The sequence below is a fragment of the Phaenicophaeus curvirostris genome, chromosome 5, assembly GCF_032191515.1.
Source record: "Phaenicophaeus curvirostris isolate KB17595 chromosome 5, BPBGC_Pcur_1.0, whole genome shotgun sequence".
NCBI classification, from domain to species: domain Eukaryota; kingdom Metazoa; phylum Chordata; class Aves; order Cuculiformes; family Cuculidae; genus Phaenicophaeus; species Phaenicophaeus curvirostris.
Window position 1 is genome coordinate 51,614,497 of NC_091396.1, and position 24,752 is coordinate 51,639,248.

General features: G+C 39.7%; 1 protein-coding gene across 1 annotated transcript in view; it reads right to left on the reverse strand.

Moving 5' to 3' along the window:
• Positions 1 to 24,752, reverse strand: part of CCDC88C (coiled-coil domain containing 88C) — a 94,091-nt gene that overhangs the window by 15,479 nt on the left and 53,860 nt on the right. The window contains exons 11-21 of the mRNA XM_069858689.1: positions 20,001 to 20,147; positions 18,439 to 18,583; positions 16,725 to 16,906; positions 12,705 to 12,842; positions 10,186 to 11,256; positions 7,829 to 7,956; positions 6,799 to 6,940; positions 6,348 to 6,536; positions 5,821 to 5,982; positions 4,620 to 4,897; positions 348 to 491 (exon numbers count right to left, since the gene is read on the reverse strand). Of these exons, the coding sequence (XP_069714790.1) occupies positions 348 to 491; positions 4,620 to 4,897; positions 5,821 to 5,982; positions 6,348 to 6,536; positions 6,799 to 6,940; positions 7,829 to 7,956; positions 10,186 to 11,256; positions 12,705 to 12,842; positions 16,725 to 16,906; positions 18,439 to 18,583; positions 20,001 to 20,147 (2,726 nt within the window). The remainder of the gene's footprint in view (positions 1 to 347; positions 492 to 4,619; positions 4,898 to 5,820; positions 5,983 to 6,347; positions 6,537 to 6,798; positions 6,941 to 7,828; positions 7,957 to 10,185; positions 11,257 to 12,704; positions 12,843 to 16,724; positions 16,907 to 18,438; positions 18,584 to 20,000; positions 20,148 to 24,752) is intronic.

Below are 24,752 nucleotides of genomic sequence, written 5' to 3' on the forward strand. Positions count from 1 at the left end.
GGTATTTGTAGTTCTACTTAGAGACAAATGTTTGGCAACAACTCATTACAGAAACATCTGTGAACTGAGCCACATGTGGAAGCATATTTTGAATGAGCAGAAGTCCCAGGATCAGACCACGTGTGAAGCAATGAATCACAGCATTTGTTGACAGTGTCCAGGGAGCAGATAACCGTAAATGAGTTAAACAAAATCAATCAAATTATCAAGACAGAAACTGAGAAAAATTAACAGATATGATGACAGTATTCTGGAGTTACAGTTAACACAATACAGCAAAGCAATGGTGTGTTCTGCATAACTGACTTTTTAATGACATACGCAAAAATTTAGCAAGGGAATCATACCTGTCCAGTTCCTCCCTCAGCTTCTGATTTTCCCCGGTGGTTATTGCATTTGACCTCCTCTCTTGTTGCAGAGCCTCCCTCTCAGTTTTTAAAACTACTTCCAACTCTTCCAGTTCTGCCTTGTGTTTCATTAAACCATTGTATCTGCAAAAAGAGGAACAGCATACTCTCAGCTTTCATTTAAACATTTTTCTTCCTCTAGTTTTAGAATTTTAATAGGTAATACCACACGGGCCAGAAAGGAATTCTTTTCCTGCTTACTTAGTTTCATACACATTTGTGTGGTTAAACATCTACCAAGGCTGGAGAATTCCATACTATGCATGAAAATTCAGCTTGTTTAGTCTGCAAGCCAAAAGCAAGGCTTTAAAGAAAAAAAACCCATGCATTTTAATGCTAAATGGAATTCAGTTTCCAGAACCTCATTTCAGTTTGATTCTGATCATTTGGTAAAAAGCATGTGCATCTCCAGGGTGAGTGGAGTTAAGTGGAATTCCACTCACAAGTAATTGTCAGTGACAGGTTTCAAAAATCTCGCTCCTGAGAAAGGAGGAGCCAAAAACCAACAAGAAAGCAATGGAACGAGCAACAGTTTATTAGGTAACAACTTAATACTTATTAGGTTATATGTATAAGTAACACCATTCTGCATAGTTAATGATCTCCTGCATATTCCAGACACATGATGACGCCAGTATCAGTGCACTGACGGCAGAACACCTTTAAGCAGGGACCCACCTGCTGAGTGGCTCTACTTACTCACTAGCGAGAAACTCAAGAACAACACTGGTGTTTACATCCAGGCTTCCACTGTTACTCAGTTTATACTATTTGCACATAAATAATTCAGGATACGGAGATAGACAGAGACAGAGAGCAGATGCCATCAACTATGCCTTTAATTTTGATCTCTGGAATGCTAAAATAACAGAGGTGTGGAACAACTCCCTTGATACTTGGCACAGGCATTGATCAGGCAGGATGAGGCTCCCTGGGTTGCTACACTGCCTGCGTTTGGAAAATACTGCAAAGAACAAGGTGGCTTGAAACCACTTGGCAAAACAACAAACTGTTCTTAGAAGACAGTATTTCCTCTAATGGCCACTGTCAAGGTCTGTGCTCATATACACACACCAGCAGAAGGCACTTGAGCCACTGCGCAGTGAATGTCAGAAGTCATCAGTGCATTTCTCTGTGATTGTGATAAAAGGTCACTGCCAGTGCCAGTCATGGAGAAACACCTTTCTAAGCAATTTAAAACAGTAACTCGGTGGAAGAGGCACCTTTGCTTGAAAAAGCTAGAGAGAACAAGCATCATCTGTCTGCGAGACTCATCCCAGTGGAGATGAATACAGAGCACAGTTACTCTGCAGTCACAAAAACTTCAAAATAAAAACAAAAGCAGCAGACAGCACCAAATACACTGACTCTTGCCAACTTGTTTTTCTTTCAGGCTACCATTCTCTTCATCCCAGGGTCAAATTACAGCCAGTCCCAAATTCCAGTCCATTGAAGCGCCACACAGAGAAGTACCTGTCTCCCAAACAAAAGCTGCTTTTTGCTATTCACTCCTAGTAAAAACGGGGGAGTTTAATTAACCGTATTTATTTGTTTTCTTTTCCCATTCAGATCCAGGACATTTCAAATTCAACAAATGGAAGAACCCAAAAGCAGAGGAAGGTTTCATATCTAGTTCCAAGAAAGATTTAGGACAGAAGGCTTGCCAACCCAGAGTCTGAGAAGACAAACTCCACAGTCAGTCCCTTGGCGCTGATTACCATGGGTGCCTTTGCAGAAACTGTGTTGTGAACTCTTTTGCCATTTCTGTATGATAGGGCCACTCCATCCATTTTTATCCAAGTTCTTGATTTTTTAAAGAGGGGTACTTAGAGGGAGGCAGTATACTGGTCCAGTTTTACCAGCTTCCCCCAGGTCCACATCCTGCATTTAAGCTTGAGAATCCCTGAGGTAGACCACAGCTGCTCCCCTAGATATTAGGTGAAAGGTAAGAAAGAAGAGACTGTTTGCAAAAACGCAAGCGATTCTGCATATCTGGAGCCCTAATGAACCCCCCAGGCAAAATGTTCTTGTAGTCCAGATTCAGCACAGAGTCTGCCATTTGAGCAGGATTAGTGCAACCTGACAAGCTCTACCACCAGGGGCAAGGTTACCTATCCTGTAGGTTATTCAACACTTGTTCGTTCCACTCCTTCAAGCATCAAGCACTTGGACACAAGTGTTTTAAAAATATTTCCTTATATATGCAAATAAAATCCATTTTGGCTCTGACACAATCTGCTCCTGGGACTGATTCCTCTTTACTACTTTTGGCTTTCTCTTTTCCTGCTGCTTTGTTAGGAGAAGCACTGTTGGTAGGTATTTGTGACTGAGAGAACTTTAAAAATGCTCAGCTATGATAAAAAGCACGTTGCAAAAGGAACACAGAAAAATAATTAGCAGATAGCATTGATAACATAATAATATATATAACTAATAATAAGCCCTTGAAATATGTAACCCTCCACAGCAGGGATTCTCTTTTTCCAGTGAGATGCATTTTTCCAGTGTCTTCACAAAATTAGACTTCTCCAGAGTAAACAACAAAGAAATGCTCAAGGATCTGCTAATTAGTCATAGCTAGTAAGTTATTACCTCCCCCTAATAATGTGCAATATGTAAAGAAATTTTTAAAATGCAGTAAAAGAGTCCAGCCTTTCTGTATTCACAGAGACGGTCAGCCCAACACTGCAAAGTCAAGAAACTGCTATTAATGGTATATGATCCTAACATACTAACTCTCTTTTTCTCACTAAGTCAAACCCACATCTGTGGTTTGCTGGGCTGACAGGCCATTTCACCGCAGTTACACACAACCCATTATTAAATCCTCACTACAGTGCTAATACTGTGCAGATATAGCTGAGAGAGGTTTAATGAAGTTTGTACAGGTGCAGAAAATATTCTGTGGTCAAAATGCATCAGAATGAAGTTGAGAGTCCACAAGCTAAAGGAAGTTGCTGTGGATTCTTCTAGACAAGCTGCAGTCATAGGTTTGTGCAGGAGCACAATGCTGTGTAAAGCAACAGAACTATTACAATGCTGTCACCAACTGAGAAAAAAACAATTACCTTGGAGTTGTGACAAGCAAAATCCATCTCTCGGACACTGCGCAGCACACTTGGCTGCACTGAGAAAAATTTAGCAGGTGGTGCATTCTAGCTGAAGTTGAAAGTGAGATATTTCAGCTTAACAGTTACATGCCTCAGAGTGGCAGGAGAAAACAGTCATCTTCTAACTTTCTCCTCTTTGGTCCCTCAGCAAGCTGAACTGCATGTAGCACATAACGGAGGGAAACCAAAACACAAACACGGAAGTGGTTTATCTCTTTTTTTTTTTTTTTTTAACAGCTAAATGGAAATACAGCTGTCCTTGGACAAATTACTTTGATAAGTATCTTTTGAGACTGATCTGCTGAGGAGGACACTGCACTCTTAAAACTGCCAAAATCAAACTGCTTTGAGCACAGAAAAGGCCACCATCTGCTCTCCTGCAACATCTCTCATTGGCAGTAACAGTCACAGTTGTTAATGCTCACAATGGTGACCTGAGCACTTATCACTAAAGATAACCTATTTTTTAGAAAACCACTTTTTCCTTAGGCTGGAACTCTTTAATAATTAGTATTCATCAAGAAAGAGTCCAGCAAACCACCTCAACATACTGCAGTGTGATAATCTCAGGCAAAGCCCGAATCAGTGACAACGATTAATCAGTCTGAGAGAGACTTGGTAAGCAGGAACAGTGTCTGTGTAATCACTTACAGCTCATTTAGCTGACAGCCAAGCAGCTGTCTGGTCACACAGCCCTGGTGGATGTTTTAATCACAATAGGTTTATATCTGCACTTTACCAAAACTGATTTTGCTCTGAACCCAACTCATGATCTTGCACAGAAATCAAACCTAAATACAGATGTTTTGAGGAAAATCATCACATTGCATAAGAAAAGTTTTGAGGGATAGGCAGAGTAGCATTTATGTAGTAGTACACAAATATTAAGAGAGTCATCTGTGGTCTGACAGCTTTAGAGGTCCAAAATCTACAGTTTTGCAAATATTTTGATCTAATCGCCGAATGACAGCAAGAATGAGAAGACATTTTTTCAGAGGAACAACACAGCATATTCCATTTGTAATTGTAGCCAACACTTAAGGCTAAAGTTGTGAACGTGGGCACACTCCAGCTACCATACACCCCTGAGCCATGAGCATACCTCTCACTCAGATTTTTGTGCTCCAGATCCAGGTTTTTGTGTAATGTTTTCAGGCAGCTGTGCTGGTTTATTAGCATTTCATATTCTGCAGACTGCCTTTCATGCAGCGAAGCAAGGTGTTCATGGTCCTGAAGCAATGACTCATACTCAGTTTTCAGCTGCTCCTTCTGTTTCAGCAGATTTTCGTTCTCATTCTCCTTGGCTGTCTGCTGATTTTGGAGTGAAGAATTCTGGGCCATCAGTGAAGCACTCTGGGAGCTGAGAGTAGAATTTTCCACCTAAAGTTTCTCAAATAAAAAGCAAGCATTACTTATTAACACCTGCTGGTTATCAGGATAACCTCCAAACTGAAAAAAAACCCCAACCCTGTTTCATTAGCAGAAGCTTTTGACCCTGCAGAACAAGATAAGCTGGAATACTCACAACTCAACTGCATCTCTGACAATCGCGTACAAAGCCAAAGTTTGTCAACAAGTGATGAAAACTTAAGTTTACCCAAACTCAAGAAAATTAACTGCTCCACCATATATGGGGGCAACACTCCTAACAAGTGTGATTTCAGTACAGGTAGTGCATTGATGTTATATACTGCTTACAAACTTCAATTATGTGTGAGAAATAAGTAGCGAGAACAAAATGTTATCTGTAAACATGCATGAGGAAAAGCTTGAAAAGGGAAATGCACATAAAAAAAAAAATCACATCTAATCCAGTGCCGTCCTTCAAAACTGTTCTTTTTCTCCAGCTAAGGTGATTTTTATTCAAAGTTAATGTTTCAGAGTTTTCCACTGGCAATTCTGACATGTTGTCTGAAAGCACGAAACTGTGATTGAAACTCATTGCTACAATGCCTCTTGGAGCTGACTTGTGTCCTCTTCCAAGCTTTTTCACAGGCATGGCGTTAACAGAAAAAAAAAAGCAAACATCTTTTATTACAGAAGCGCAGCTTCTGGAACAACACATCTGGATTCTGCTGTACTGATTTAAAAAATTAAGATAGCTACCAGACATTAGCTACAGAGAAAATTTCCCTCCTGGACTGCAGAAATTCAGACCTCAAACTAAACTCCACCTTAATTGCTTCATCTTTGCATCACCACATCAGCCCACCAATACAAACATTTTCTTATTTGCTGTAATCTTCTCCACACTACTAAAACCACAACCAGTCTCCTGGCAGGAGGTGCAAGGTTGTCCTGACCTGGAGTTTGGCTGTCTGTGTCTGCAGGGCAGTGTTGTGCTCCTGAAGGAAGCCATTTTGCTTCTGTAGTGTCAAGATCTGGTTGCTGAAGGAGATGTTCTGTGTTTCCAAATGCTTCAGCTGTTCTTTAAGCAGCTGCTTCTCAGTATGCAAGGCTGCATTCTGAAAGAGAGATGGTATTGAAGGGGTGACAGGAAGAAATGAAACAGATGTCCTGATCATTTGGAATCCTACCAAAGATGAGAACCAACTAGTGATGATCATTCTACAAAAAATGTGCAAAAGCTAACTCCTCCCAACATTAAATCAAGGTAGGACAGATGTTATGCACAAGATTCATCCCTGCAATTACGTTATACAAGACATATATAGCATTAAAGTCCTATGCAATCCTAAGATTACTTACGCTACTTCTGTGCTCCAGAAAATCCACCAGATTCCTATAAGCTAAAAAACACAGTTCCCAGAAACCCACTTATGACTACAAGGGAAGTCTGAGAGATAATGGGAAATAGGAGAAGGCTTACATTCCTTTCCAGTTCAATTGCTCTGTCCTTCAGTTTCAGCAGCTCCATAGTAGCTTCTTGGTGTCCTGTTTCCGATTTCTCATTCATTTGGTGGTTGGGAATGAGTCTCTCTGCAGGATACCTCAGCGACTTCTGAGCATACTGCCCATCCTGTTGAGTCTGCTTAAGTGCATTAAAGTCCTTCTTTACCTGCAAAGCCAACAAGCAACAACCTCCAACACTGATTTAACAGTGGGATTTTTTTACTTTCAACTGTGGTCTTTCTCAGCCAATGCTCTCATAAAACAAGGCAGAAAAACAACACCATGGCAGTGAAAAAAACATGGGATAGCTGAGAAAACCACCTCCTGCTGTGCTCCTAGTCCAGGTAACTTGTTCTTGCTGGGTTAAAAAAAAAAGGCACGTGAATGTGCAAAACCACATTGTAAACAATTAAAATTCAAAGTCTTACCATATTTAGATCATTCTGTAACTGCTGGTTCAAGTTCAGAGAGTCTTTCACTTGAGCTTCCAGCATTGCAATCTTTTCCTCTTTCACAGCTAGTGTTGTTTTTAGTGCTGATTCAGTTTTGCTCTCCAGAATCTTGTATTTTCTGAAAAACATGATAATAGCTCTCCATTGTCTGTAACTAGGGTATGAGCCACCACCTATACATGACACTTCACGTTCACCCATTCCAAAAATCACCACGTTACATTACATAATGCACTTGCTTCTTCAGGAAATTTTTTCCTCTACTGCCAGATTGCCACTGATATGTTATAGCTGGGAAACCTTCTTTTGGAAAATCCAATCAATTTTAATAAAGGTAATGCCAGCATGGTTCTACAGAAATATCTAAGAACTACATAACTTAAAAGTAAATATATTTTTATCTTCTTTTCCCCTAATTACACTACTCTATACTATAAGAAATTTCTTCTCATGGCTCCTTTGTACATACTTGACAAGGAGGAAAATTCACTGTAGACTCTAAGGGTTCTTACAAGATGGGTATGTTTCTCTAATTAGGTCTTACCAAGAGGCCTATAGACACATGGGTTGTTGGGGTTTCTCTGTTCACTACTACAAGACTGGCAAAGGAATTCCTTGCCATCAGGAATTTCTTGGGAAACATCAATGTTTATATTAACAGGTGGCTGAATCACTAATTACACCGAGCTATGAAAGACACTTTAATAGACACTGTTCTTACTTGTAAAGAGACTATCAGGAGGAATACCCACTGAAATAGCTACTCAGTTACTCTACTGGGGAGTAGACAGACTGTAGCAATGCACAGAGAGAGAAAATGGTATTTACTTCCATCCAAGAAAAAGCTTTGTAAAACATGCTACAAAAAAAATTATGCTTTATGTTCAAAATTGGTAAGGGTAATTGGAGCAAGACAGATAAGAATGAAAAAGAAATGCAAGAGGTTTGAGTTAGGCTGAAGAAACATCTGCAGAGTCAAAAGACTAAGAGCACTCAGTTTTCTTACGTGTCGCCATTGCCATTGTCATCCTGTAGAAGCAGCTCTTTGTTCAATCCTATCTTCTCCAGTTCCTGGCTCAGTTTGTCCAGCTCACTGGACAACTGTTGACTCTTCAGCTTCTCCAGGACCAAATCCTGTAACAGCACTAAGATGATTAGCTTCTGTCCAAAGGGTGGTGATAGCTGAGTGCAGAATTAAACTGATTGATTTTAGAATTTGCTTGGAATAAATCTGAAGAACGCTTCTTTTGGCTTTTGTCTCACACTCCAAACTTAATTACTTCTGCTAATACTGGCAGACTGCCTGCCTGTCAAACAAGGGAATGTATGCAGGCCAGGAGACGTCCTGCCCTTGCGCCACAGAAGTGATGTGTCCAGGTCAGGGGACACCAGCAGAGGGAGTTCCCACCTCTTAGCTAGGAGAAAAAGCCCTGTGAAAAGCTGCACACACAGCGAGGAATGACCGGACTTCAGCATTAAAGTTCCCTGAGATAATATGGTCAAGGTATTATTACCAAGGAACTTGGTAACAGTGCACTTAACTATTGACTCTGAGTTTCTGACATTACTGCCAAAATTAAAAAGCATAGTTACATTGTCATGTAAGAAGCAGGACAGATCTGGAGACTACAGAGCTTGGTCACTTACTCTGGTATCTAACTGCTGGCCTATTACGATTTCATTTAGGTTTCTTTGGAAGACGCTTAAGCACATGCAGACAAAGACGTCATACAAGGAGATGTGATAGAGTTGCACCAGAAAGTATATTAAGATAATGCCTTGATGTTATGCCACTGAAGTGGTCAGTGTGGAAATCACCGGAGAAGACATAATACCAGCCTGCACATTTAAAAAGGACAAATAATTTTTGCTGCAGAGCCAAGTTCAAAGATTCCTACCATTCAAAATTCTCCGAAATGCAAATGTACCATAGAGACTGCATTGCTTATGTTTCTGCAAAAAAAGTCTTCTTAAATCAGGCATGATGAAAGAAAAAAGTAGTTACTGAAGCACTTCAAGTAAGATAAAAAAAAATCTCGGCTATTAAACAGAAGAATAAAATTTAAAAAAAATAATCTGTTAAACAAGCTCTAGGTATTCGACAGTCCTCTGGAATAAAAAATTTAGCCACACATATTCACATAGCAAGAGAAAAAAAGATAAGGTTGAGGTCAGGGCCTGTTCACAGTCTGTAAATGGGTCCCTTCAACTTCCATTAACTCCCTCCATAGAATCCATAGAAAGTAACTAAGGAAAAGAAGATATGCTTCTGTGTGGGTCTGCTCCATTGGGAATTTGCTGGTCTGAGAAAGGAAAGATGAAAAAAGGAGCCTTCTCATAAATGCTATTATTTTATTTATTTTTAAGGGATGCTGTCTAGAAACACAACCTGGGACTGCTTCAAATGCTTCTGATAAGCCTTTTTTCCTCCTCAAAATCACACTAATGCTTCAAAACCTAAAATTGTGCTAAATCTTCAAGTAAGTAATCACTTGCTGCATTAGACTTACTAAACTTATTTAGTTCACTGAGCTACCACAGCATTGACCATATTCCTTCGACTGCTACTTCACAGGAAATCCTGTTTCCAGCAGGACAACAGCAGGCAGGCAACGAGAGCAAGTTGCAATAACCCAAATCTGCTCAAAGGCCACTTTTAAGAGCACTGGGTTCTGGCACACATACCGTTAGTTTGCCAATGTCCTGTTGCCAACGGTGTATTTTTACAAGATGCCTACTGGGAAAAGTGCAATGACTGCATTCTGCAGTGGAGAAGGGTGCTGGAAGAGATTGCTTCTGCTCAACAGAGTTGCTTAGCATGCTCTCAGTCCGCATGGAACACTCTTGGGAAAAACGCTGTAGGTAGTTGTAAAGCAAAAACTTGTTCCAGCTGTTTCTGAAAGGGTTAAGCTGCTCATCTGGGATGGTTCTCATCTTAGCTAAGTCTGTTTTAGAACAGGGATGTTAATGCGTCCTCAACAAGTGGTTTCTTGGATCAGGAGTCAATCTCTCCTGCTGAAGCTCTCATGCTAGTAAACAATTGCGTGGTCACTGGGTCAGAGAAAGTATCTAAGTCTTCAGTTTACAGTTACAAGGTGGGAGCCACGTTAAGATCCTATTCTGCATGTAAACTATGTCATTTGAAGACACTGTGTTTGTGGACACAAATTGGTACATTGCAATTTTTGGCATGTTCCACTTTCCAAGGCAAACCTATTTCTATTCAGTGATGGCTGTTAGGGCTGTGAAAATCTCCTAGTTCATGTATTAAGTAATCATGGCATAGCTGCCTCCCTTTGGTACTTCAAAGAGCTGAAATAAAAAACAGCATCATACTGAAACCAGTAGTAGTATTTTGCTTACCTCTCTCAATGTAGCTAGTGTTCTTTTATCAATTGTAGCTTGCTTTATGAGATCTTTATTGTCTTTTTCAAATTCTTTCAGCTTATTAGATGAATCTCTGAATCGAGCAATTTCTTTTTCCAGTGCCTTGTTTTCTCTCTCAGCAGCTGCCAACTTTACTGTACTATCGTCCAAAATAGCATCTTTCACCTCCACTTGTTGCCAAAGCCGTTTTGTTTCTTTCTCTAGCATTTTTTTGTCTTTCTCAAGCTGAGATATTTCTTGTTCTAGGGTTTTGTTTTCCTTTTCTAACCTCTCTAGCCGTTTGGAAGAAATCTTCAGCTCCTCAAGGTTCCTCTGGAGGACCTGATTTTCATTCTCCATTCCCTGTACTTCTTTTTCTAGTTCCTGGATCTTTTTGTTGCTGTTCTCCAAGATTTGCTGAAGTCTCTGGTTTTCAGAGTTGACACTCTGATAGCTTAACTCCAGCCTCTCTGATTTCTTGCTCATTGCTTTTAACATTTCCACATTCTTCCTCAAGTCCTCTTTCTCCCTCTCCAAATCTTTATTTTCTGCTTCAATTTGTGCCATTTTTGTGCTGGTAAATCTCATGGCCTCCACCACTTTCCTAAGCTCCAGATTTTCTTCATCCAACTGCTTGTTGTCCCTTTCCAGGTCCCCCAGTCGGATGGAAATATTCTGCAATGTGTCCAGGGATTTTCTCAGCTTCCTATTTTCCACTTCCAGATTCCCATTCTCTTGCTCAAGAACTTCAACTTTGTCTGTCACTATTTTCATCGCTGCTGCCTTCTTCGTGAGCTGTTCATTCTCTCTCTCGAGCCGATGGAGCTCTTTTTCCATTTCTTCAACTCTTTCCACTTTTTCTTTAACCTGGTCAAAATCCTTCTGTAGTTGTTTCTTCTCAAATTCCAGCTTGCTTAGTTTGCTACTAGTCTCTGTAACCGTTTCATGAAGGATCTTGTTTTCTTTTTCAATATCTTTTACTCTTGCCTCGCTGCTCACTTGAGATCTTTGTCTCAGGGATAAGACTACTTGATTAAGGTGATCATTTTCTTGTTTAAGGTCCTTTATCTATGTAAAAACCACAAAATTAATGCAAATGCTACTTGTCTACATTATAATATCCAGTATAAGTTGGTCTTGAAGCAGACAGGATGAAAACGTGTCCATGTAACCCAAGACAAATTCCTTAACAGTTTTCCCTGACTAAAACAAACATCAAAAATACATAAAAAATTTGTTATCTCTGGTAACATGGGATTCTAACAAATTAAAATGGTGTTATATCCCTCCCACCAGCTAAGAAGGTTGAGGCAGAGGGAGAAAGTGGACAAGCGACCTTCAGAGAAGACTATGGAGAGGATGCTTTGCTAAGAATAATTCCTAATAAATAAAGGGTATCTTTCTGCTTAGGTTTAAATTCACATCTTTGGGGTCCAAATATCCAAATCCTCTCTGATAAGGCATCAGAAACCACAAAATGTTTGAAAATTTATAGCAGTTATTGATCTCATTAGGGACACAATTTGTATAAAACTAGTACACTTAACCCACTGGCCAAATTTCAGCTGAAGCGATTGTGATTTAGACTGCAATTTGAATTTCACTCATATCTAGAGAGCATCCACAGAAATCAAAAAGAACTTGTACCTGAAAAAAAAAATCAGAATCTGCTGTTTTCTGACAAAGGAGGATCCTTCTGTTTTTACTTTCTGCCCTACCTGTGAAACATTCATTATTACCACAAAGAGCCTGTATGTGCTGTAACTGAAATGTAGGACTCCGGTGGTAAAGTGCAGTTTCCCAGGTAGAAGTCTGACTAAGAACCCTTCAAGATGAAAAGCATTACACAAACAAGACATCCTGTTATTGATCTTCACCCCACAAATTTTGGAGTAAATTTTAGTACAAGTGGAAAATACCTAGATCAGTCTCCAATGATCTGTTTCTGTATTTTCTTCACTAATCAAATTAATACAGATGATATCTGGCATGAACCTAGGATAGTTTCAAGGCATTGAACACTGCAAGGAACTGCAGCACAGTAGTAAAAGCTGAAAGGCATTTAAAATATCAATCCAGAAGACATAAATGCTTTCTCAGCATCTTTTAAAATACAGAAAAAAAGGTGGAATGTCTAAGGAGACCTAACCAAACGGGTCAGGACATACAGCTGGCAAAAGACCAATCTTCTGCAATAAAATGGGGGTTTACTTGAACATCCTAAAACCAGTCGGTATCCAATTTAGTAAGATCCAGGGGTTTTCTTCCCCCAAAGCGGGAAAGACTGTCCTTAAAACAGCCTGAAGATCCCCCTACAGTTAGAGGAGCAGTAGCTACCGAAACATGCTGGGCTTTTTGCTTGAAGAAATCTTTTACCTCCATTGCAACAAGCTCAACCCGCACTTAATAGCGCTCAAATTGCCCTTTCTCCATGAGAGAACTAGATACTCTAAATGACATCAGTAAGTTACCATTTCTGAGCCTATACTTTTGTATTACAATTGTGAAGTTTGCACCTGTCTGTCTTTGTCAGCTTTTAGAGTCTCCATGACAACTTGTAGCTGTTCCTTATCTTTTATCAGGTCCTCGCTCAAGGTCTCCAGATCTTGGTTACTTTGCTTCTCTTTTTCAATTTGATTTTGCAGCTTCTCAATCTGTGCGGAGAGAACACACCAAGACACATGAGCTGCAGCCTGACACAATGACTGTTTGCACTTAAGTTATTTTGAAGACCGGGAGGAATGAGATGGGAACCATGGCAGAAAGATGTAATCCTCCCCTTCTGCAGTTTAGCAGTCTCAGAGGAGGAAATGGATTCTTGTTTTTCTCTCAGTGCCAAGAATGTCCTTCATGCTTATTATGATCAGAGCATATAAGGTACAGCAGTAAGAAATGCTTCACCCGCCTGCCTGAATGCCCTGCTGTGCTCCTGTCATCAGTGATTAAGTTGCTGGGGCTCACCTTACTGAAGAACTTGCCTCCTCCTAGCCTTCTCATCACTGATGGCCTTAATCTACCAGTGAATGCAGAGAAAGTTATTAAAACAACTTCATGAGCAACAGAATTTGGAAAAAAAAAAATCCAGAATATAGGAAAAGCACTGGAGTTTCCAAGTTAAGCCTCCCTCTCTCTGTGCTCCATTGGCTCTCTGTTCTCTCCAGAAGGTGACAATACTGGATCTGAAAGATGTGTGAACAAGGTCTCAAGTCCTGCTATGAATGTTGTCTTCTTACTCCCTCCTTTTGAAAGCTGTACTCATAATTCACTTAGCACTCAAAATCAGCTATTCAGGATTTAGAAGCAAGGGGTTAAGAGAGCTAGGCTCCCCAAGTCAGGAAGCATTCCTTTTCATGCTTGTAAGGTACTGCGAGCACAGCTCTGCACAAGTATCAGCTAATTTTTTTGTGTTGGTAATAGGAACTCTGCCGACAGTGAAAATGTCAATGAAAAAGGTATTAACAATAATTCGTACAAGTGGGAAATAGCTGGAGGCTGGGCTCTGCCTATGTCAACATGTGCCTCATTACAGGAAGTGTTTAAACAAGCAGGGGCTGCCCAGATTGGAGATAAGAAGAGCTTAACAGTTAGAAATGTAACCACGTAAGGTTCATTGCTCTCAAAGGAGCTGTTCAGAGAAAGCTGGAACATAAACTCAGTAACTCAGCAATAGCTGGTCTTAATTAGTGCTTCCCAGAAAACTGGAGGCAAGTAAGGAAATACTATGTACAGCTTCTTTCAGCCCAAGAAGTTAGGAACAGAGAGAAAACAGATCGGTACTTGGGCTGCTGCTACTGGACTGTGCCTGACAGAAAGGTTTTCTCTCATTAGCTCCTCTAAAATCCTTGCAAGAAAAAATATGTAAATATGAAAAGGAAAAAATATGTACATGACTTTTCCTGACAACTTCTCCTCTACTATCTGAATAATCCTACATGATCCTTCCAAGAACTACATCAGACAGCCGAGTATATTTGGACAATTTCTGAGTCTCAAACAGAAGATGAAATCTGTATCCAGTTAAATAAATTCAGAGAAGCAAGATTTTACTATGGGTATCTTGGGAAAGTTACAAAAAATCCATAGGCATACAACATTTGAGAAAAACACTTTATCTCTTGTCATGAGTCTTTATACATGCTTGTCTTTAGCAGTCCTTAAGAACTTGCCTTCTCTGCCTACTGCAGAAATCACACTGCAAAAAAAGAGAGACTTCCCTTATTATCCCCTTTTTCCTTTAGCACACCCCCTTGTGGACATGCATACCCTCTAATTAAGGGGGTACACCTGTGAGAAATACAAAAGCACTTTAGAGGAAGAGAAGATTAAAAAAAATTGAAATATCTTAAATCTAGTGGCCTTCTAGGATGAACTGACTACATCAGTGGACAGGGGAACAGAAATTTGTTACGATGGTGGTGGTGGTGGCACAGGGTGCCCAGAGAGATGGCAGATGCCTCATCCTTGGAAACATTCGAGGTCAGGTTGGACATGGCTCTAAGTAACCTGATCTAGCTGAAGATGTCCCTGCTTATTGCAGGGGGTTTGGACTAGATGACCTTTAAGAGTCCCTTCCAACCAAAAATGTTCTATGATTCTGTGTTTTATCCCATAAAATCCCTGGTGGTCAAAGCTGCCTAAAGGCTGCCCATGTATTTACTGTTCACATAGCATGCATCAGGGCTCTGTACAGTGAGAGACAACTCTGTGTCTCACACAGACTATAGAATACCATCTACTATCTTTTTTTCTCAAATGTCTGTTAATGGGAAGTGAAGTTCATCGACAACCCAACTGATCTGTGTTTCTCTGGTGAAGAGTTCATGAATTTAAACTGCTGTAGTATGAGTATTTTTCACAGAATCACAGAATCACCAGGTTGGAAGAGACCCATTGGATCATTGAGTCCAAACATTCCTACCAAACACTAAACCATGCCCTTCAGCACCTCGTCCACCCATCCCTTAAACACCTCCAGGGAAGGTGACTCAACCACCTCCCTGGGCAGCCTGTTTTAAATGTCTTTTTTTTCTCTCATTGGTTTGATGCACACAGCACATCCCTTTCACCACCCACTACAATTTTTTGTCTCATTTAACTACCAGACCAGTAGATGACCCCACCACGTTAACACATTCATCATCAAAAACATCAGACTAATTCTGGAATCACAACAGTTGGCCCCAATGCAGTGCTATAACAAGAGGTGCCCAGAGAGACGCACCTAGGGCAAAGCCAAAGGTTGCCAACAGTTGTTCAAATTACTTAAACCACAGATAACACCACAGGTATCTGCTGACTGCTTTATATGCCTTGATCTCAAATTTTAAGCATGTAAATTAGAGCCGGAGTGAATTACTCATACACAACAGGTCATAAGTGGGAGTGTGGAAGGAGGAATACAGAGAACTGATTTTTTTGAGTTTTCCTTGTTCATAGAAGAAAGCCAAGAAGCAGAACTGTCTCTCAACTTAGCAAAAGAATCTCTCCAGAAGATGGAGTGATCCAGTGATGGATACCTGTTGTCCTCGGAAGAGAAACTGGCACTTTGCTAGTTACAGTCTGGTAATCCATGACCAGCATTTCGTATCCAGATTTTTTGTCTCCTTGTCCTTTAAAGCATTCAGTTCACTCACAAGCAGGCCAGAGAGCAATAAAATCATTGTATCATTGTCTCATACGCATGTTACAGCAGTAATGGCAAAAGGATAAATGATCTTTATATTCTGTCTAAATTAGCAAAGGTATAAATGTGGAAAAAAATTACATGGAAATTTTTTATATTCAGACTAGTAAGTAGCCTCTTTCTCCAGCACCTGATTCAGTTAGGCAGGATGGAAGTTACTAGCCAGACAAAAAACAAAGTAGTGGCTGGAGGTAAGCTGAGCAGTGCTTCACAAGGACAACCACTGAGCTGGCATTTGAGCTAAATGTAATCACAGTTAATAATAGACTGCAACACATGCATATACAAAAATAAATTTAAAAAGTGATGACCTGAATGATTGCTACAAAGATTAAAAGAACCAAGATCTTTGCAGAGAGGGAAGCGCTAGAGTACTTCTAATAGCCAAAAGGACAAGACAAAGAGAAAGAATTGATCCAGGACTACAGACAGCAAAAGAGACATTTAATTCACCTGTGTGATTTATTTGACTTACAAGGAAACAATACTAAAACTTTCAAATAAACAAAGTAGTTCAGTATGTCCACGGCTTCCTTGCCTAGGAGTGACTACCATAAGACAACAAAAAGGGACACAGCTAACAGTACAATCTAACAGGGGGAAATACGCACTGAAAGACAGCTTTTATGAAAAAGGAACAGCCACTGTGGCTCACAATGATGCACCTAAGTAGGCAGAGAAGTAGAAAGCAATAGATACACCAATTAAATATATGGGCCCCAAAACATATTCAGTGTTCTGGCAAACGTGGGTGAATTCCCTGCAATCCCTCATTGTTCAGGAATGCCATACAGCCCTGTGCACACTGTGTTGAAAATCTGAAGAGCTCTGTTTGTTCCTGTGAGCATATTACCTTTTTGCTAAGCTGTTGATTTTCCTTTTCCAGTTCCACAAACTTTAGGCTGCTCTCTCTGGAGGTCAAGGAGGCATCTCTCAGCTCTTGGATTGTGTTCTGCAAACTCTGATTATCCTTCTCTAGTTTCAGTATGCGACTTGAAGCACATTCATTCAACTCAAACACAAAGGACTTTCTGGCTGTTGAAACATGAGAATCAGAAGGTGGCACTAACCAATTCACAAACATCATCCTTCCTAGGTCCTTAAGATTCACTTGTATGAAGATAATTGCAATCAGACCCTTATTATTTCAGCTTAACTGCTAAGTAAATACTTTGTTAAAAACAAACCCATTTTCATAGATAACAATTAAGACCTTTAATAAATGGGGAAGTATCTGAACAGAAAATCACCTTAAAAGTTACCTACTTTCCTAACTTTTCTTAAAGATGCTTTAGTCATGTTAACAGCATGTTTGGTTTTAGTAGCAAAATATACTTTGATGCTTTTGCATTTTTCCATAAAAGGAAATAAATTGAAGCAGAAAGTAAATCACTGTGAAATGTTTGCTAAAACAGCAAGAGGTCAATCAGAGAGGTTCTGAAGTGCCAGTGCTGAAACACTGTGGATCAGCACAGTGAAGGAATCTCATCTTTTTTCATTTGTTTTTAACCTACTCTTCATCAGAATTTTTAAGTTTTGAGAGAATTGTGGTTTTCCGCCTCTGACTAATACAACAAGCAATATCCTTGATCACACATAAGGAGGAACACAGTGCCATTCACTTCTCAAGCTCAGGTTCACCTACTTTGCAAGATTTTGAATTTAAGGTAACAATTAGTTAGGCATTAATCCTAGTAAAGAGAACTCAGATCCTAGAAAGCAAGAGGGTTTGAGAACTGGTGTCAGGCATGCATGGAGTTACTTTACAAAACAAAGTCATGCTTCTACACAGCTTTGCTGATAACTGAACATCTGTTTACACTAATTTATTCTTATCTCTCAAGTTAAACTGCTCCTGGTACACAAAGCCAAATGTGCAAGTCTTAGCAGAGCCAGGAGAGTAATCAATCAATAAAAGCTGCACACTGAACTGCATGAAATAGCTTGTCTTTCCCCAGTTCCATTTAGCATTGCTATTTAGGCTTCTATTATAGACAAAATGAATGTCAGATAGAGAATCCAATGCTAAAACCTGACTAGTGAAGGAAGCATTAGTTATGTCTGCGAGTTACAGAAATCAAATCAACCATTCAAAAAACCAATCAGCCAGTTATTTTAACTGTATACATGTTTCAGTATCTAGTAAAAATAAATGACTTCAGCATATACTACTTCCTGGGACTTAAAGACTAGCTAATTGTCCGTACTAATTGTGCTAAAGACCACAGACTCCTCCCAGCCACTCAGTGAGAAATATCCAGTGTTTGGTGTGACATTTCTGTTGTGTCATTTATGAAGCTTTCTTTTTTAAACTTTTAATCATTTAACTTAAAAGTTGCTCTCAGTGACAATCAAAGGAAGATATTTTAACGCTTTCAAAAGAAAGTGAAAGAATCTAGAAGCAATACATTTTTACAAGTTCTGAAAAACTAAGTTCACAATCAAGTAGCTGAATGAGGGAAGTTCTCCAAGCTTGGACTTAACTTTTGTTCCCGTCTCAGACAATCAACTTGTCTACTCTGGAAGACGCCACAAACACAACAAAAGCTACCCCAGCTGGTACTCACTATCTGCAAGATCTGTGTTTTTAGATAGTTGTTCTAGTTCCCAGCCTAGGTGTGCAGACTCATTCATGCTCTGTTTCTGTGCGATCTCCAAGACCATGTTCTCCTCCAGCAGCTCTTCAATTCTCTTCTTGTCCGTATCCCGGTCCTGTTCCAGACACACATGAAGGAAACTGCATATTCAGCTTATTCATAAGATTATTCTGCCAGCTGAAACTTCCACAAGCACGACAGGATTTGAGGGTAGAAGAACCCCCTTATACACTGTGAACTTTCATATTGAAATACACATACAACATTATATGTTTGCTACAGGCTACCATAGGTGCCACAGAATGCAGTGCAGAGACAACCAGCTGGCCCTGTTCAGAGTCAGCTCAGGTCCATCATACGCTTGGAGGGAGAGTGACTGAAGTGAGAATATACTGGGTGATAACAGGGCCAGTGTAAGGTAAGGCTGGTAAGGCAGGCTGGATACAAGCTGTCTCCAGAGCTCAGCTCTTCAAAAACAGGCAGCATTGTGTACTGACATGCTACAGACTGTTGATATAACCTTGAATTCTACAGAGCTTCTTAAAGTCATTTAGTCAAATTTGGATCCAGTCATATAGACTAACAAGTAAAATCTGCCTCAGTTTGGGTTTTAAAATATCCAGAAAAAATGAACTGTAGAATGAATCTACCATTGCTTCCTGTGATTATTTTGGCCACTTGCATTTGTGGGAGCTGAAGCGGCGCCTCAAAGGGTCCCAAATTTTCAGAAAGCATCACCCAAAAATTCAAAATAAAAATTCAAGAGTATAATCCAAAATCACCAGTCACTTTGGAAAAGCCAGAGCATGCCATGAACCTTATAATGTCTTGAATAAGTGCCTAAGTATAACCCCACACAGCTCACTCAACATCTTTGTTTCCAACATACTTTACTGGAAACCCTGTACAGTTAAACCCACAAGAATTCAAAACACAGAAGGAAAGGATGAGTACTGTTAAGTAGAATACAAGAGATGAGAGAAAGTATTTATTATTTTTAGTGATATTATAAAAGGCAATGTTGCTTTTTGTTTGTGGACAGTAATCTGCTAATGCTTATGTTTCCTTGTCCATGAAGCAATAAGCTACGTCTCTGATTTACACAGAAATAAACTTTGGAATTTTGTGTCTTTTACAGCAGCAATGAATTCCTAAAGTCATTGTAATGACTGGGTGTTTTGTTTCCAACAATAAAGATCATTAGATTTCATTTCCTGTACCTAAGAGATTTCTACTTAACTGACAGATTTTAACATCTCCGTTATCAATATGTATGAAAGCAATCCATATTTTAAAATCATGGCATACCTTCTTGCATAAAATTAAATACGTTGGTCCCGCACAAAGTAGCATCGGCAATATTTACAGCGTTAACATAGTAATATTTCAAGAATTCACATACACAAAGTTCAAACTAAAGACTTCTTTAAAAGCACTATTTGCCTATCTCCACCAGTTTCTATGATGCGAATCTGTGACCTAGCATAAAAACAGAAGTTCAAAAAAACAGCATAATGTGAAAGAAGGCATACCAGCTCTACATCATGAAGTTTGGACTTCAACTGCAAGTTTTCCTTCTCCAATTCATGCAGTTTATCACCACGAGCTCTTGCCATTGTTAGCTGTTCTTCTAGCATGGCCTTTGTTTCAATTAATATGATGTTGTCTTCTCTTAACTCCTAGGGAGGAAAAGCAACAGCGTTAATTTCCTTACATAAATTAAATTTTCAAAGACCAGGTGACTTTTGTAAAATGACACTGCAAAACACAAGAAAGAAATCTGAAATTTCTGTTTCATGAAAAAAATTTTTACCTGATATTTTAATGGGAGATTATACAATGCTTCGTAATCTGTGTCATTAACACAAGTAAATCTAGTATTTCTTATTGTTCTTTCCTGAATTTACACGTCTAATGGAGTTCCTTCTGCTTTATATGAGGTGCACCAAAGACTCAAGACACAGAAGAGCACCTGTTCAATTTCAATCCTGCTGTTATAATACCATTTTGTTACCCAACTCACTGTAGTCCCCAGCATCCAAACAGATTTAATTTATTTATTTTCAAGGGTTCTTATAGCATATTCAAAGCATGTTGGGGAGCACCATTCATCAATATATATCGTGTCCATACTCCATTTCAGCACACTTACACATAAATGTCTGTTTAATAAAGCTTCACTCTCCCTCTCATGAACAGAATTTTAATTCACTGAAACAAGAGAAGTTGTTTTATACAGATCACTTAACACACACCCTGCCCTACCCCAATAAACACATGAGCATTACCTCCACAAGTGATGTCTCTTATCCATTACAGCTTTTGGAACTGTTTTTACTGAGTAGAAGCTTAACTTATTCTGTGGTAGCCACAGCATTACAAAACAAGTTAATTGTACTCATTCTGAACATTCCTGAAGCATAAAATCTGGCCATGCATTCCTGCTCATGTTTTAAACAAATTTATTAAATCATGTCTTATTTCAAGTTATAATACCTCACTGCTAGCTTTTACTCTTGTTGATCGTCAAACAAGTCTTGAGTCAGAGACAGAATTCTCTATGGCAGGAATGTATCAGCATTTAAAAGATTAAATGGGTACAGGATGGATTTTTTTTCCCAGAGGAGTTACAGCGGGGCAAGAAGCAGCCTATTCGATTCTCTAAAGAAATGTTCTTTTGTTTTTCTTTGCTTCTGTCCCTCCTCCCCCCATCCTTGCTCCAATAAAATATGCAAAACCAGAAATGCGCACACAAGTAGGATGAGATGCTTAAGGCTTGACAACTTTATTCCTGGACAACCACCTTCAAAATATGAAGTCTGTGCTGACATCAGTGTTCACGTCTGCTCTCTTAGACCACAACCATCCAAACCAAGTACATTCCTGGAAGATCACTATGCATGAGCAAATCACTTTCACTGCTTAATCAACAGCTACCTTCTCATTTCAGGGGGTGGAATCAGCCTTAAGGGGTTCAGCTATTTTTCTTTTTCTTTTTGTTTTTTTAAATAAGAACAAGCTGGGAGTCTCTAATAACAGCCACTACAGGGGGCCATGATTTAATAGCTTTTTATTGCAAGTAATCTTAAATGTTTGCAGCAATTTGACTGTAGATGGCACGCTATGGAAAGTCTCTCTTGTACAGCACCACATTGCCATTGATGTTTCAGTGGGTCAGTTACCAACTTGCAAAATATGAGAGGAAAAATTTCCCCACTACAGTAGCATAATAGTGAGTGCTTGTGAAGTGGTGTGACTATTGCAATTAAAATGTGTGAGTATGCAAGTAACTAAAATAATAACACAGAAACACTAGTTTTATAGAACCACCATTTTTGACCAAGTCTGAGTTAACACGGTCACTTTGGGGCGGACACTGAAAACACTGACACTAAACAGATGACAGACCAGAGGTAAGTGCATGACACAATGTGCTGGGTGTCAGGTAAGCTGCCAGAACACCTGTAATGAGACACCAACGTGACAAGAGTTTACTTTGCTAGATCATCACCACTCAATCAGGACCACAGCCCTAAGAGGCAAGGTGGTGTCTGACCTCAAAAACACAGCCTCAGAACTATGTCCAAAACTGCCTACCAAGCAGGAAATAGTTATTTTAGTGTCTCATGAAGAGTCAAGCTATCTGCCAAGTACATTCGCGTACCCAGGCTCTGGTACAAACCACACACAGCAATACGTGGAAGACTGAAGCACTTTCCATCAAGCACCCAGGAGGGACAGACATGTCAGTTCAAAGCAGTTCTGATGAAATCTCAATTAATAACCTGGCGGAAATGCCTGCTATGGTGAGGTCAACATTGCTGACTGGTGTACCCATGATCTGAGGTTGTCTTAATATTGAGAAGTTCATTAAATTTCAATAATTACTCCATGGAAGCTTTGTAGAGTTACATGTCAAAGCCTGGAAGGTAAAACTGATGTAACAAAATCAGGCCAACACTAACATCTCCCAGAAGTCACTGGGATAACAGAGCTGACCTAAAAATGTGTCTGGCTACAACTTGCACTTGTTAGACAATCAGCCCATAGTGGTCATGGGATGGTAGTGCTTCCACTGGAATTAATGTTTAATTTTTCTTTAATTAGGAAACCCACCAAAATTATTTTGCAATAACATGAGTTTATTTTTTGAACCAAAAGCAAAAATAGTCAGCTGTGGAATTTATTTTTTTTAAAATTTTTCGAATCTACTAGGCAAGGGATTAAAAAATTCCTTTCTTGTCACTTAAATTGTGATGGTTTAATATCCAACACATAGTTCTACTTTTGTAATTTTTAAAATAAATTACATATTGTGGTTTGATCCTGTATCATTGTGCCTTGAAATAGCTTTAAGAATGCGCATTGTGTACTCATATGGCTACAATTAACTGTGGGAGTAAGTGGTTGCACAATCAGGGTGTGTTGCTACTGGAAAACATTTTCAGAAACTGAAGTAGCAATCAGACTATTTAAATCCAAAACTAGAGAATTTGCATGCATCCAGACCTAGTTATTAACAGAGTTTAAACCTCTCCCTTCTGGCATTTTAGAAGTTGCCCCTACTGAGCAATGACACAGTTAACATCTTGCTACAATCAAACATTGTCTTGGACAGATATATGAAAATATACAAGAGATGCTTTCACTTTTTCTAATGTTCACAGAAATTCTTCCTGCCATCCTAAATGGCAATGTAACTGCAGTGAGAAAGAGGAAGAATTGGCAAGGCAGCCTCCCCAGCCTCGGAAAATAATCAGATCTCCTGGAGCAGCACAAGGTTCAATGGAGAGGAATGCTGGAGGGAAGCTTTACATTGGAGAGAAACATCTCCTCAGAGGAAGCCCTGAATTAAGTCTGCTTTCTCCACATTCACAGTTATGACCTCATTAAGCCAATCCAGCAGGAAGGTCTCCAGAGCATATTCATCTCCATGTCCCTTAAACGATGGTCAAATTAAAATGTCATTTCTGAACAACTTTGTCAAGACATACAGAGAAGGAAAACAACACACATGCCTAAAGGTGTTGCATTCGTGTAAAGAAATATTTGGTCCTATTGCACTCCTGCAATAGCTCCTTAAATCTCTTCCTGCCACCACTGCCAATTTGTATTATGTGCTTCCACAAACTTCTTGTAAGCTTGCTCACTCTTCTAAAAGCTTTTCATGGTATGATACACAGAGCACACTCTCTATTTTTTGCTCAAACTACCAAACGTGTATGTGAACTACAAGAAGGAAAAGATTTTTAAACATTCATTTAAGAGCTTTCTGCATTGATGCACAAAAGTAAACCCGCTTTTTCTTCTCACTTACCAATTTGGCAGTGCTTATTAACAACCCTGTCAAGACCCTATTAGCCTTGAGGTATCACACATTACCACAGAAAAGTGGCTTATGCTGTACTTTACACACCTGCATTATCATTGCTTTGCCTCTGTAAGATTTGTTCAGGTTTAAGGCTTAGACCTTAGGAAGCCAGCCACAACCAGTAAATGCCATGAGTTCAATCAGCACTGTACTGTCTAGTGGTAAAAATCCCTACTGTGTTACATCTCTGCACAAATCTTACAATTTGGAATTGTGATCCTACCATTTTTCAAGGGAGTGGGAAGAATCCAAGCTGCCATTGAACTGCCTCCAGCCACTAACCCTTGTCTAGGAAGGCTGGAGGACTTGAGACAATAACATTGAAAACTGAGGACCACAGAAAGTTGGATACTGGCTATCATGCACAACCTTTGTGCTACTCCATGACTATAAAAAAGACGGGACAGTTCCCTGTGGAATGCTCTGAATGTATTAGCATGAAACCAGTGGAGTTTGCCTGATGCTGTCACTGCTTAACACTGGCAGTCCATGGCTGTGCCAAGACTTAAGCAGCAATGGAAGAGAATGCGAATCTCTCAAGCTATTCTAGACCACAGAGCAGCATGCAGACAGCTGTGAGATGCTGCTGCATATTAGAAGAGCTCAGCCCCTACAGCAGTGACAACTTTTGCTAGAAGCTACACTGTGGCCCAGACTTAGGCAAGTGCCATATCTAGAAGTGCCATAACCACGGGAAATATTCTTTGTCCCACTATTGTATTTCAGGGAGGTATCCTTGGAGAGCCAACACTCATCTCTGACTTCCAAGACTTTCACCAGAAACTGGCAGGTGAGAGGAACGAAAGTTAGAACAAATTTGAAATCAAAGTAGAGGTCTTTCTACTGAATGCTATATTACACAAGATTAGTCTGCACATAGCAGAGCAGGAAACTGCTTACTGCAGGACAAGTA